The following is a 12858-nucleotide window of genomic DNA, read 5'->3' as shown; positions in this document are numbered from 1 at the left end:
CCAGAGTCACAGACTCTCAGTGGTAGCATATGGACTTGTATGTGATTCTTAGATCCTGTGTTCCTTTTTCATGTACCTGGCCACATACGTAATCATACTCTCTATGTTCTCAGCCTCTTTGAGAGCCTTCCAGATCCCTCCTTTAGCCCCTCTAGCCTTCTGCATATTTAATAGAAAAAATAAAGAAGATATTCTTTGAAATTTAAAGGGAGAAAAATCACTTTGTTTCATCCATAAACAACCACTTTGACATTTTAGTCTTTTTATTCATATATGTGTGAATATCTGTATAAGATATAATTTTCAACTGATACGTTAAACTGCCTTTATAAAATCACAGCTTTCCACAACTGCTTTTATAGAATCCGGAATTTATATTTAGAAGAAAGCTCGAGGCCTTTAATACCTTTCTTCCTTGTTTGAGGACCTTGACTGGGTCTGCCCAGACACTGCTTACATCCTGCAAGGGCTAGAAGCCCAGTTTGCACCAAGACCATCCATTCCAGGGTTGGAAAACTCTTATCCCATTTTTTCCTACTGAAATGACAGAAGTACCCCTTTGGACTTCTATTCTCAGATTGAATGCCCCTGATTTTCATGATTATTTCTTGCTTGATGGAATTTTCAGTGTCTCGTGATGCTGGTCACCCTCCCTTGGGGAGTCTGTCCACTTATAACACTGCCTTCAGCCCCGAACAAGTGCAGCCTGGCAGATGTGATGTGCAGGGGCTACTACCCTGACCCCAGACACTTGACCTCCAGTAACACTGACCAGGATGTCACTGGGTATATTTTTAGTAGCTACTTTTACTGTAAACTTTTGGATTGGTCTTAAAAATCCATCAGTCAGGATTAATTTTGAGAAAAATAATGCCAGTCTGAACACTGCCTTTTCAAATCCAAAATCTGTTTTGGGGAGTAGAAAGGGAGCCTAACATTGGTTGGTGTGTGTGTGTGTGTGTGTGTGTGTGTGTGTGTGTGTGTGTGTGTGTGTGTGTGTGTGTGTGTGTTCACCATCAGATGTAATGCTGGGCACATTCGTATCTATTATTATTATAGTTACTATTACTGTCATGGCAGTTTCAGTTGATTGGGGCCCAACTGTGCACTAGACATACATTAATATCTTCATTTCATAGAGCCCCAGGACTATTAATTGTTGTTTTACACACAAGGAAAGGAAAGCAGGGAAATTGGACAACTTGTCCAAGGTCTGACACCAGTAAGACAGTGGAGTCCCAATTTAAACTCAGATGTCTTGGCCCAACACCCATACACTACATTTATATTGTATTGCCTCAGAAAAGTGCAACCTGCTAATCAGTGATCAAGTTCAGACTGAGACTCCCTGGGCCCAGCTGATGGTGGAGCAAGTGATTTGGAACCTCCACATAGTGTCAGAGGAAACAGCAACAGAGGTGTCTGAGTCTTTGAAATTAAAGATTCTAGAAGACAGGACTATCCAGAATCCTTTGTCCTACCTTGAATCTCAGAACTTTAGAAAGAAACCTTGGGTGTTATATTGGTTCAACCTTATCCTTTTCATTATACTTTTATTAAAAATTATATAACACTATTAAAACAACCTTAAATATTTCATAATATTATTTCATTGACAATCCCATGAACTTAATATAACAACAGATTTTTTCATTTGGTTCCATTCATGTATATGTGAATTTGTATTTATATTGGGAAATCCCAAGAAATAGTGGAGAACATGCCTCAGAGTTGTCCTATCCGAGGGAGAGGAGGTTGGGGTACTCACCCACCAATCACTGGTTGAGGGTTGCTCCTAAATGTGTTAGCTCCCTGGTATTTGGGCCCACTGCAGCAGTTAAGTACCTATGGTTGAGAAAGCCTTTATGTAGAAAGTTGCAGATGCTTTCAGGGGGATGCCATTAGCAGGAATAGCACAAGGGACTACAGTCAAGGCATGGCAGCATCTGCTACAGAAGGTGATATTTACACAGAGGCTTAAACAAAGGGAGGAGTGACCATGTAAACATCTCAGAGAATATTTCAGGCAGAGGGAAAAGACAATGCAAATGTCCTGAGGCAGAAGCTGCCTGGCATATTTGAGGAACAGTAAGGAGGCCCATGTGGTCAGAGCAGAGTGTGCAAATAAAGTCACAGGAAGCAAGATCCTGTAGAGCCTTGTGAACTGTTTTAAGGACCTGAGTTTTACTCTAAGGAAAATAGGAGCCATTAAAAGTTTGAGAAGAGGCATGATGTGATCTAACTTACATTTTAAAAGGATCACAACCAGGCTGCTTTTCTAGAAACAGTCTATGAGGGAGTAAGAAAATAAGGAAATAAGGACACAGTGTGGAAGCTGTTAAGAGTATCCAGGCAAGAGATGATAGTGGCTTAGACCAGGGTAGGGGCACTAGAAGGATGAGAAATTATCAGACTTTTAAAATAGTACAAAGGTAAAGTCCATTGAATTTCTTGACAGACTTGATGTGGGAGGTAAGAGGAGTGAAGTACAATACTTTAGCCTGAACAATACAACTGAAATAAAGGAAACAGTAGATGGAGCATGTTTTCAGGGGGGAGAGCAACTGAGCATTTAGGGTTTTGGTTAGTTTGTTTGTTTTTGAGCATTTAGTTTTAAACACAATGATTTATAGATGTCTTAATAGACATTCGACTGGAGATGCCAAGTTAGCTATACAGGCATACCTTGTTTCACTGCCCTTTGCTTTATTATACTTCACAGATACTGTGTTTTTTACAAATTGAAGATTTGTGGTAACCCTGCATTGAGCAAGTCTACTGACACCATTTTCCAACATTTGCTCACTTTGTGACTCTGTCACATTTTGGTATTTCTCACAATATTTCAAGCTTTTCATTATTATATTTGTTATGGTGATCTGTGATCAGTGATCTTTGATGTTACTAATGCAAAAAGATTACAGTTCACTGAAGGCTCAGATGATAGCATTTTTTAGTAACAAAATATTTTTAAAATAATATATGTACATTTTTTAGACATAGTGCTATTGCACACTTAGTAGACTATGGTGTAGTGTAAACATAACTTTTATATGAACTGGGAAACCAAAAAATTCATATGACTTGCATTATTGTGGTATTTGCTTTATTGCAGTATTCACTTTATTGCAGTGGTCTGGAACCAAACCTGCAATATCTCCAAGGTATGCCTGTAGAGGTTTGGAGATCAGGAAAGCAGTCTAGGCTAGATATATAAAATTGAGAGTTGGCACATGGATGATGTTTAAAGCCACAAGACTGGACGGGATCATCAAGAGAGTGATCTCCCTGTTATCTCCTCTGAATCTGTGATTAGATGTATACTGGATCTTCTCATTCTGCCCACCATGTCTCTTATCCATACTTTCAGTTTTCTTTCTCTTCCTCTCTATTCTACAATTCCTGGTAATTTCTTCAGATCCAACATCCAGGTCATTACTTCTCTCTTTTACTGTTTCTAGTCTGTCATTTTTAACTTTTAGAGCTACATTTTCTTTATTCCTAGGAAGTCTTGTTTTTAAAAAATATGCACTGTATTTTGATAGCCTTTATCACATTTTTGATTCCAACTTGTCTTTATTTAAAACGTACATATATATTGTATAATCTTTATCCAGTAATTTATCTGGAATTCTTATAAGTCTAATCTTTCATTGTGCCTCCTCCGTGATAGGTTGTTTCCATGTACACCATATGTACATGCATGTGTATGTGTATTTAATCTTTGGAGCTCACGTTTACTAGGGTTTGTGGAAGTTCTGTGTAGCTGGGTAAAGGGGATGTACAGTAGTTTTTTTTTTTAATTTGATTCTACTAGGTATTTCAGCCATGGGCTAATTTTTATGTTAACTCCTTAGCCTGGTGGTTCCTGGCCCACACAGTGTAAATTTGAATCCCAAACCTGTGCATGGTTAGAAATTCTCACAGGATCTATTCTCCCTCATCCTTGGGGAAAGTTTCCTTACTGTTTCTCCATGTCAGCAGGGGAACTTTTGCTAGCTCATCTCTTCATCAAGTGCCACCTTTATGCAGGGGGTCTCATTTCCAAATTCCTATGGCACATGGGCCAAAGACTTATTTCTCACACTTATGTAGACATTAACGCTCAAGAGCAACCATCTGCTCACATACCTTCTCCTGGCTCTAGCGGACACAGCTGGTTAACATGCTGACCATTCTGGTTTTCAGTCCTCCAGCTCCTCGCAGTTCCCTTTCTTTTCTGCAAATTTAACTTTGCAGTTAAAAGAATGTTATACTTTAGCCGGCACCTCTGTTTGTAGCCGGAGTGTTTTCAGGTTACCTTATCTGTCACATTGACGGAATTGGAAGTCCCTTCAGGGGTGATTTTGATGGTCAGATTAGCTCAAAGGGTACTATTTTCTAGAACCCATTTTTAGGCCCATTTGAGTGAACAGAATGCCTCCTAACTCCCTGTTATGTTGGAGGTGTCTGCTCCTGTGCAGAGTTTGCATGGAGGGTGAGCACCATCTTCCTTTATTCCTGTGGCTCTCCCCACACTGATGATCACGTTTCCATTTGCACCAGAACTGACCAGAGAGGCTTATGTGGGGAAGCATGAGCTAGAGACAAATAGGACCAGCTGCCATGACAAAGGCCCAGCTTGCCCCGACCTGTGGGCCCCCAGGACTGGCTGTTCAGGAGTTCTGTGGAGGGACATCCTGTGTGCCACATGCCATTCTAGCCAGTGATGGGGGATGAAGGGAATGGGGCATTGGTAATGCCTCAGACAGCAGTGTCCTGTGACCCCAACAAGATGATGTACCCCCTGTCTGCTGTGTCCTATTTCCTGAGCTGCCCCAAAGACCTGGGAACCCAAAACAGGTCCTGGTAAGGGCAAGGGCAGCCAAGAAGGGAAAGAATCAGAACTCTCTGTCCAAGGCCTCCGACAGCTAAGAGGATGAGTAGAGCCTGGACACATCTGTCTGCTTGGCCACAATTAAAGGAAACATGAGGACTGACCAACAAGGCTGTGTGCACATCGTTAAGTGCTGGTCAGTGACAGCCCCCATGTGTCATCTAGGGGAATGAAATCAGGGACTTCAGAGCTGCTCTGGGAAGCCTTAGCATAGCAGGAGTCTCTAAAAGTTGCTTCAAATTTCACACAACATTGTAAAATGACTATAACTCAATTAAAAAGTTTAAAAAATAAAATTAAATTAAAGTTGTCTCAAGACCATTGTGTATCAGTCAGTGAAAGAGAAAGGGGTAGACAGGAGAGAGGGCAGAGACTTCAAGGAAAGCCTTTCAGCTTTCTCCCTTCAATTAAAGCCCCATTCGGCTGCTCACCGATGGACTGAAGAACACAATCACTGGGTCTTTGATTGGACAGGTGCCATTTAGTTCAACCTTCCATCTGATGCAGGTTCTGCCATCTCCTTGCCAGACAGCCTCCCACCATGGGGCTCTCACTGCTAAGTTCATGGTAGGACTGATCTCATTTTAAGCCTCTTCTTATTTTGAGATAAAAATCTGCCTTTCAGTCATTTCCACCTACACCCCATCCTCTCCTGGTTTCTGAGGAAGGAAGGCCTCCTGCCTTCATTGGCTCAGGAACACAGAGGATGCCCTGAGACAACCTATGAGGGAGCTGTGGGAACCAAGGCTTCGCAGACCCAGGTCATTCCCAGGATGGCCATCCAGGAAAGGAATGAGGTTGACCAGTGGAACAGAGGCCTGCTGGGGGAGCCTGGCTGAGCTACTTTTTCACTTTCTTACTGGAGACTCGGTTAGGATCCCATCTGTATACAGGGAAGACATCCTCCCAGACAGGAAATTAAATAAAGTTCTTGGATGAGCACTGAAAGTCCAGACTAGAAAGCTATTTTATCCTGTTTCTGCACATAAGACAGTGAATTGAAACCAAAAGTACTCTGTGAAGATAGGCAAGAGTGTCTTTTGAAGGCTGTCCCTCTTGGCAGGCAGGCCATTGTGTGTTCTCTGTGCTGGGCCCCAGCCTTGGAGCAGAGGGTTGGAGTCTGGGCAGGTGCTTTGGCAGCTCCACTAGAGCAGGCAGGAGTTGCTGGGGGTGTGGTCCTTCAAGGCACTGGCGATGAGTCCTTATTTCCTCTGTGTCTGCTGGAAGCCCATCATGGTTTTCAAATAATTTTGCTGGACACAGAAAAGGGTTCGAGAAAACAAGAGTTGATTAGGACATGTGGACTTAGGGAAGACTCAGAAACCATGCCACTTACATCTACCCCATCATTCTTCCTGCAGACATCACCATTTAGGTACAAGGATTCCCTCCAACTAGCCCTAACTCTGTGAGAAATAATGTTCCATTCAATCCTTTTCATTCTTTTATCCTAAAGAAAGTGTGTAAAGCTGTTTTTAAATGGTGGGGCAGGCATGCTTAAAAGGAGACATCATGTTTCAAGGGCCCCCTTGAAGGCTTCTGACAAGAATTAGGTTTGAAAAGATAAGAAAAGGGTTCTTTCTCTAGAAGATGGGGGCCTATATACTCTGAAGGGCCCTCTCTCTGCAAATCAACTAGATGTTCATGAATCCTAGCCTTCTAATGCACTGCTAAGCTCTCAGAAAGCTGGTGGAGAAAGTAAGCTGAAGCTGAATCAGTGGGCAGTAACCAAGCAAATGCTAAAACCAACTTGGAATATGGAGGTGAATCTCAGATTCCCCACACAGTGAATCTGAACAGAAACTGAAGGTCCCACGTTAAGCTGGAATTCTTTCTTTTCCCCTAATTTTTTACTGTGGTAAAATACACATAACATAAAATTTACCGTCTGAACTATTTTTAAGTGTACAGTTCTGCAGTATTAAATACACTCCTCATAATGTTGTGTAACCATCACCACCATCCATCTCCATAACTCCTCTCATCTTGTAAAATGGAAACTCTCTGCCCATTAAACAGTAACTTTCCATCCCCCCTACCCCCAGCCCCTGGCAACCACCATCCTTTCTGTTCCTACAATTTTGACCATTTTGAGTATGTCATATAAGTGGAATCTTACAGTATTTGGTTTTTTTGTTTTGTTTTTTTGTGGATGGTTTATTTCATTTAGCATAGTGTCCTCAAGATTCATCCATGTTGTAACATATATCAGAATTTCCTTCCTTTTTAAAGCTATTAATACTCCCCTTGTATGTATATGCCACATTTTGCTTATCCATTCATCTGCTGATGGACACTTAGGTTGCTTCCACATTTTAGCTACTGTGAATAATGCTGCTAGGAACATAGGTGTACAAATATATCTTTGAGACCCTGTTTTCAATTCTTTTGGGTATATACCCAAAAGTGGAATTGTTGGATCATATGGTAATTCTGTTTTTTATTTTTTATTTTGATTTTTGATTTTTAAATACTCTTTTTCACAGCAGTTATACTATATTTTTCCACTTTTTTACTCTGGTAAAATACACAAAATTTATCATCTTAACCAGCTTCAAGTATACAGTTCAGTGGTATTAAATACATTCACAATGTTGTGCAACCATCACTACCATCCATCTCCATAACTCCTTTCATCATCCCAAACTGAAACTCCATACCCCTTGAACAATAACTCCCCATTTCTCTCTCCTACCAGACCCTGAAATTCACCATCCTACTTTCTATCTTTATGATTTGACCACTCTAAATACCTTATATAAGTGGAATCATACAGTGTTTGTATTTTTGTGACTGGCTTATTTCACATAGCAGGTGTACCATTTTACATTCCCACCAACAGCACACAAGGGTTCCAACTACTCCAAATCCTTGCCAACATGTGTTATTTTCTGGGTTTGTTTGTTTGTTGACAGTAGCCATCCTAATGGGTATAGAGTAGTATCTCATAGTTCTGATTTGCATTTGGTTTGTGACATTGAACATCTTTTCATGTACTTATTGGCAATTTGTGTATCTTCTTTGGAGAAATGTCTATTCAAGTCCTTTGCCCATTTTTGAATTGGGTTTTGTTTTTTGGTTGTTGAGTTTCAGGAGTTTTCTATATATTCTGGATATTAATTCCTTATCAAGTTGGAATTCTTGAAGGAGCTTAAAATGGTCCTGGATTGGTTATGCCCCATGGCTAAAGGCAAAAGTAGGTCAAACTCTTTCAGGAGGAGAGTAATTTCACCTTATGCACTCAGGACTCCTAGAGCTTCTTAAGTTCAATCACATTTATGGTCAACTGAATTTCAACAAGGGTGCCAAGACAATTCAATGGAGAAAGAATCATTTTTTTTCAACAATTAGTGCTGGGAAAACTGGATATCCACATGCAACGTTTGACCTCTACCTCACATCATATGCCCCCTCCTCTGATCCCAGAAGGGGTAGGCCTCTCTGTGGTCAGAAGAGGAAGCCCCTGCATGGTGGTCACAGCCAAATGATCTCTGAGACTGGGCTGCCTAGGCCTACTTGCTCCTACTCCATTCTCTCCCATAGAGCTCTACCTACCCACAGAGAGATTTTCATGGACAACCCTGAAGGAGCTCTTTGAAATCAGCCAATATGGTCCATGGAAGCAATCTGGCCAGGGTCTCCTTCCCCAGCCACAGTGGTTGGGTTCCAGCAAACCTTTCCAGAGGGGCAGGGCCCTGTCCATTGATTAGGGCCTCCCTCTGGGGACCAGGTTAATAAAGCTTGATGTTCACAGTATAAGGCTAAGTGGCTACCTGAGTAAAGCCATCCTCTGTCCTGCTGAAGGAGCCCAGGTAACTGGGATGGGCAGGTGACCCTGCCTCAAGCCACAGCTGATTACTCTAAGAATGTACACTTAACTCAAAAGAGTCAATTATGCAAAAGAGACACAAAGTAAGTGGTCCAGGTGATATTGGGCCCTGGGACTATGAAGTCTGGGAAAATAAGAGCATGCTAGGGCCAAGAATGAAGCTACAAATTGGGAGGTGGGGTGCAGAGAACAGATAGGCGAAGGAGCAGACCTCAGGGAGAAACTAAGGCCAGGTCTGGAGGGAGAAAGGCCTGGAGGAAGAGGAGCCTGGGGCCTGCTTCCTACAGATGAGTTCTATGTCCCGCTACTCAAAGTGTGGTCCTAGACTAGCAGCATGGGCATCATCTGAGCACTTATTAAAAATGCAGGCTCTCAGACTCCACCCTAGAACAGCTACATCAGAATCTGCAATCTAACAAGACTCCTGGTGACGTGTACACAGCACAGGATGAGAGGTGCTACTCTATGAGACCTTCACAATCTGTGCTAACAGATCCCTTCACTCAAGCCTCTTTGAGTGGGCTTCAGCTCCTCACAGCTATCAGCATCAGTAAAGGTATCAGCTTAACTGTAAACATAAAGAATGATCTCAGTCAGGAGGAGGGCTTTCTAATTACAACACAAAATCCAGAAGCCAAGGAAGAGAAGACTTCATAAAATTCAACAAAATAGCTACAAAAAAACATAAGTAAAGTCAAAAGACAAATGACAAACAGGGGGAGATATCTGCAACTCATATAATAAAGAGCTATTTTCCCCAATATATCAGAGTTCCTACAAATTAATAAGAAAAAGACCAACAACCAAGAGAAAAATGGGCAAAAAATATGAACAGGCAGTTTACAGAAAAGAAATTAAGATGGCCCTTAAACATATGAAAAGAAGCTCAACTTGACTGATAAGAGTAATGCAAATTAAGACTACACCGAGAGACCATTTTTTTACCTTTCAGATTGAAAAAAAAACACAAAAAGTGCGATTCTACATCTTGTGGGGTAGCTGTAGGAAACAAACATCCCATATATGCTCCTGGGGGGGCAGGGGGGTGTGATGGGTCCAGCTCTAGGTAGGCAACTTGGCACCATCCATGAAAAATCCTTTTGGCCAAGAAATTCACTTCTACAAACAAGCCTCTCACATACATTGACTCCTGTGTGAATTCAGATTTGTACAAGGTTAATTATTCCAGCAATGTCTGTCACAGTAAAGAAACACAACCTCCTAAAAGTCCCTAAATATGAGATGTGCTAAATGAACTGTGATACACCCTGGCAGTGGAGTATTACTATGCAGAGTGAAAAATAACACAGCAGCACCGATGGGTAGACGTGGGTTGATCTTCAGGATATACTGTGAAGTGGAAAAAGCAAGATGCAGAACAACATGCAAGAAGAACTCTAGAAACAAGTGATGGTGGTTCCTTGTCAGAGGGGACTGGTGGGAGCTGGACTGACAGGGAACTAGGTATTAGTACTTTCATGCTTTTTAATGTTTAAACGGAACGAATCACCTATTGGAAGTGTAAATGAGTACCACAAAAATGTTTTTTAAAGGATGAGTTCACTTGCCGCTGCCACTTGCTGTATAAGAACTGCTTCTGGGCACAGAAAAGCACACAGCATTACAGGCCATCTGTGTTCTAGCGCCAGGCTGGGCCTCAGCAGAGTGGAGAGCCTCTGCTCCAGCCCAACCTGCTCAGGAAGGAGAATACCAGGCCTATGTCTACTTTGCCTCAGCTGCATGTGGTCCTCTGGTCCCCTGCTACCTGTGCAATGTGGCTCCCGCTGAAGAGGTTCTCTCCAATAGGCAGTGGCCTCAGGGGATCCCCAGGACCTCTCTTGGGCTGTTAACCACACATCGGCTGGCTTAGCATTCACCAGCCATGTCCAGGCTTGACCATAGTGTGTGGGACTCCTGTTGGGTCCAGCCCAGTCCCAGGACTCTGGAGTTGGCAGAAGACTCTGCATGACTCCGGATTTCCCTGGGCTGGCATATTCCTCCTCTGCCTCTCTAAAGTGGGGAGTATAATCCTGGGTGTCCTAGTAACGAGGTCCCTGAGGCCTTGCCTTCTGGAGACGTGAATCTCCCCAGTTACCTTCTGTTCTGTCTTGACTTTGGCGTTGTAGAAGGAGATAGAATCAGGGCCCTCGGGAAGCACCGTCTGCTGTAGCTGGTTGAACTTGTCCTGGTCATCTTCTCCCTAGAAGAGGCCCAACTCAGCACAGTCCCTTCAGCCTGGCTTTGCTGGGATCCACCCTGACAGGGCCTGTGGTGGGCATCAGGGCTGCACCTTGCTGGGTCTGCAAACCCTCACACAGGGTATCTCACAACCCCTCAGCCCCATGTTTTCCAGTGTCATCACAGACACCCTATATCTGCCACCTGAGCAGGATGAGCCACTCAAGAAAGGTGGCAGCAGCAAGTGATATTTCTGTGTCCTCATCCTTGGTAACTGAGAAAAGATCTGAACTTGCCCCCCTGCCTGGGTCAGCTGGAGGAAAGGCTGGGAGAAGCCCATACACACACTTTGTGGCAAGAACATAGCACAACGGGCACTGCCCACTGCCCCTGTGTTCATCCACCATCCCCACCCCTGCCCTTGTACCACTCACCAGAGACACAATCCTGCTGACAGGCATCATGCCTGGCCTGATGCTGCAACCTGGCTTCACTGCCACCTGCAGGTCCTCAGGGACGAAGAAGGACTCATTGTACCAGATGTCAAATTCTGCACAGGGAGATAGCACTGTGAGTTGTGGAGGAGTCCCTGAGAAAGCTGGTCAAGGAGGTGTGTGCCTGTCTGTCTTGTTCCTGTCACAGGCTTGCCCTCCGTTCGTGCTGCAGGATCTCACCCTTTCCCATCTCCATCTCCTGCCCTCAGAGTCCTGGAAACACACACATCTAAAGCCCCTGCCCAGCCCCTGCCTCTGCCAGAGAGAAGTTCTGAAACTGCTTCTAGAACCCAGGCAGTGGCCCTGACCTGTGCCTCCTGGAATCTCAGGTGGCCGGCCAACCTTCCCAAATGGCGCACCTGTAAGTAGGCGGTGGCGACACTGATCCACCAGGTGCTGGCAGTACTGGATCTCAGCCCTGAGGTCGCGCAAGTCCTGATACTCCGTACGGTACTGCTTCTTGAGGTCTTTGAGCTTTAGGATCAGCAGAAATTCCTCCTCATCGATGATCATCAGCCCCTTGTTCTCATACTCGCCTGCAGGGGGATGAGGAGGTCAGGGAATGAGGTGCCCACCTGGGGAGCGGGGAGGAAGGCATTCGGAAAGAGAGGACAGGGCTGGCAAAGCATGAGGAGGCCAGGCTACCAGGACGTGTCTCATGGGGAGAGGAAGCTCAGATCAGAGGATCACACTGGGATTTTTAGAACAAACAGGAGGGGTGGACAGAGGAAAGGGTAGAAATGTCCCATGTTCCAAGCTTCTTTTCATCTTAAACATCGTTAGACAAAGATATCCAATAATCACCTTTATTATACATGGATGTTTACCTTTTTGTAAATTACATACATGGACTGCCACCTCTGGCTAGTACCTCAAGGCACCTGGGTAAGATTCCTTATTTATATCAATAGATGTAAACCCAGCTGTCTTCTTGATGATTTCAGTGTTCACCAGCTACCTTCTTGTTAGAGACTATTAGATGTGTTTATCATGTTGGGTGGCTGTCAGAGAGCTCCAGGAGAAGAGGGGTCAATGGTGCTACTAGTCATCTCCTCCACTCATGATCTCTCTGCATAGACCTTTTAAGGTCTGTCAGTTTGATGAGGGTTGTTGGGTTAAGACAAAATAGCATGGTCTGTAGAACCACTCACCTGGCTCTTCACTGCTCACAGCACCTTGAAAGTTCAGCAAAGGCATCATGTCAACCCCCTCCAGAGTATGGGGCTTCCATCCCCAGAAACCCTGGAGGGTGAGTCCTGTGTGTGACTGAGGTGTATGGCCAGGGTGCACAAGGCAATCCCAGGTACTGGAGGAAAGCATTAGCACTTCTGCTGATGTTTACAGGGGAAAAGTAAGGCACATTGTGTCACTGATACCATAAATGGAGAGGCAAGGGTTCCAATTCAAGGCGTCTGATATGAGGGGGTCCAGAGTCACCCTCACCAGGTCCCTCAGTGCAGAGCAACCTGGTTTGTGTACTG

General features: G+C 43.9%; 1 protein-coding gene across 3 annotated transcripts in view; it reads right to left on the bottom strand.

The window, feature by feature from the left end:
• Positions 1–5154: 5154 nt before the first annotated feature.
• The window catches only part of KIF9 (kinesin family member 9), a 41773-nt gene continuing 34069 nt past the window's right edge, over positions 5155–12858 (bottom strand). For all 3 annotated transcript variants that reach the window (XM_031470197.2, XM_010997283.3, XM_031470198.2), the window contains 4 exons: positions 11737–11913; positions 11318–11433; positions 10801–10905; positions 5155–6129 (listed from right to left, as the gene is read on the bottom strand). In XM_031470197.2, coding sequence (XP_031326057.2) covers positions 6079–6129; positions 10801–10905; positions 11318–11433; positions 11737–11913 — 449 coding nt within the window. In that variant the 3' untranslated portion in view covers positions 5155–6078. The remainder of the gene's footprint in view (positions 6130–10800; positions 10906–11317; positions 11434–11736; positions 11914–12858) is intronic.

This window comes from Camelus dromedarius, chromosome 17 (assembly GCF_036321535.1).
Source record: "Camelus dromedarius isolate mCamDro1 chromosome 17, mCamDro1.pat, whole genome shotgun sequence".
Lineage (NCBI taxonomy): Eukaryota > Metazoa > Chordata > Mammalia > Artiodactyla > Camelidae > Camelus > Camelus dromedarius.
This window is presented reverse-complemented; position numbering and strand designations above follow the sequence as displayed.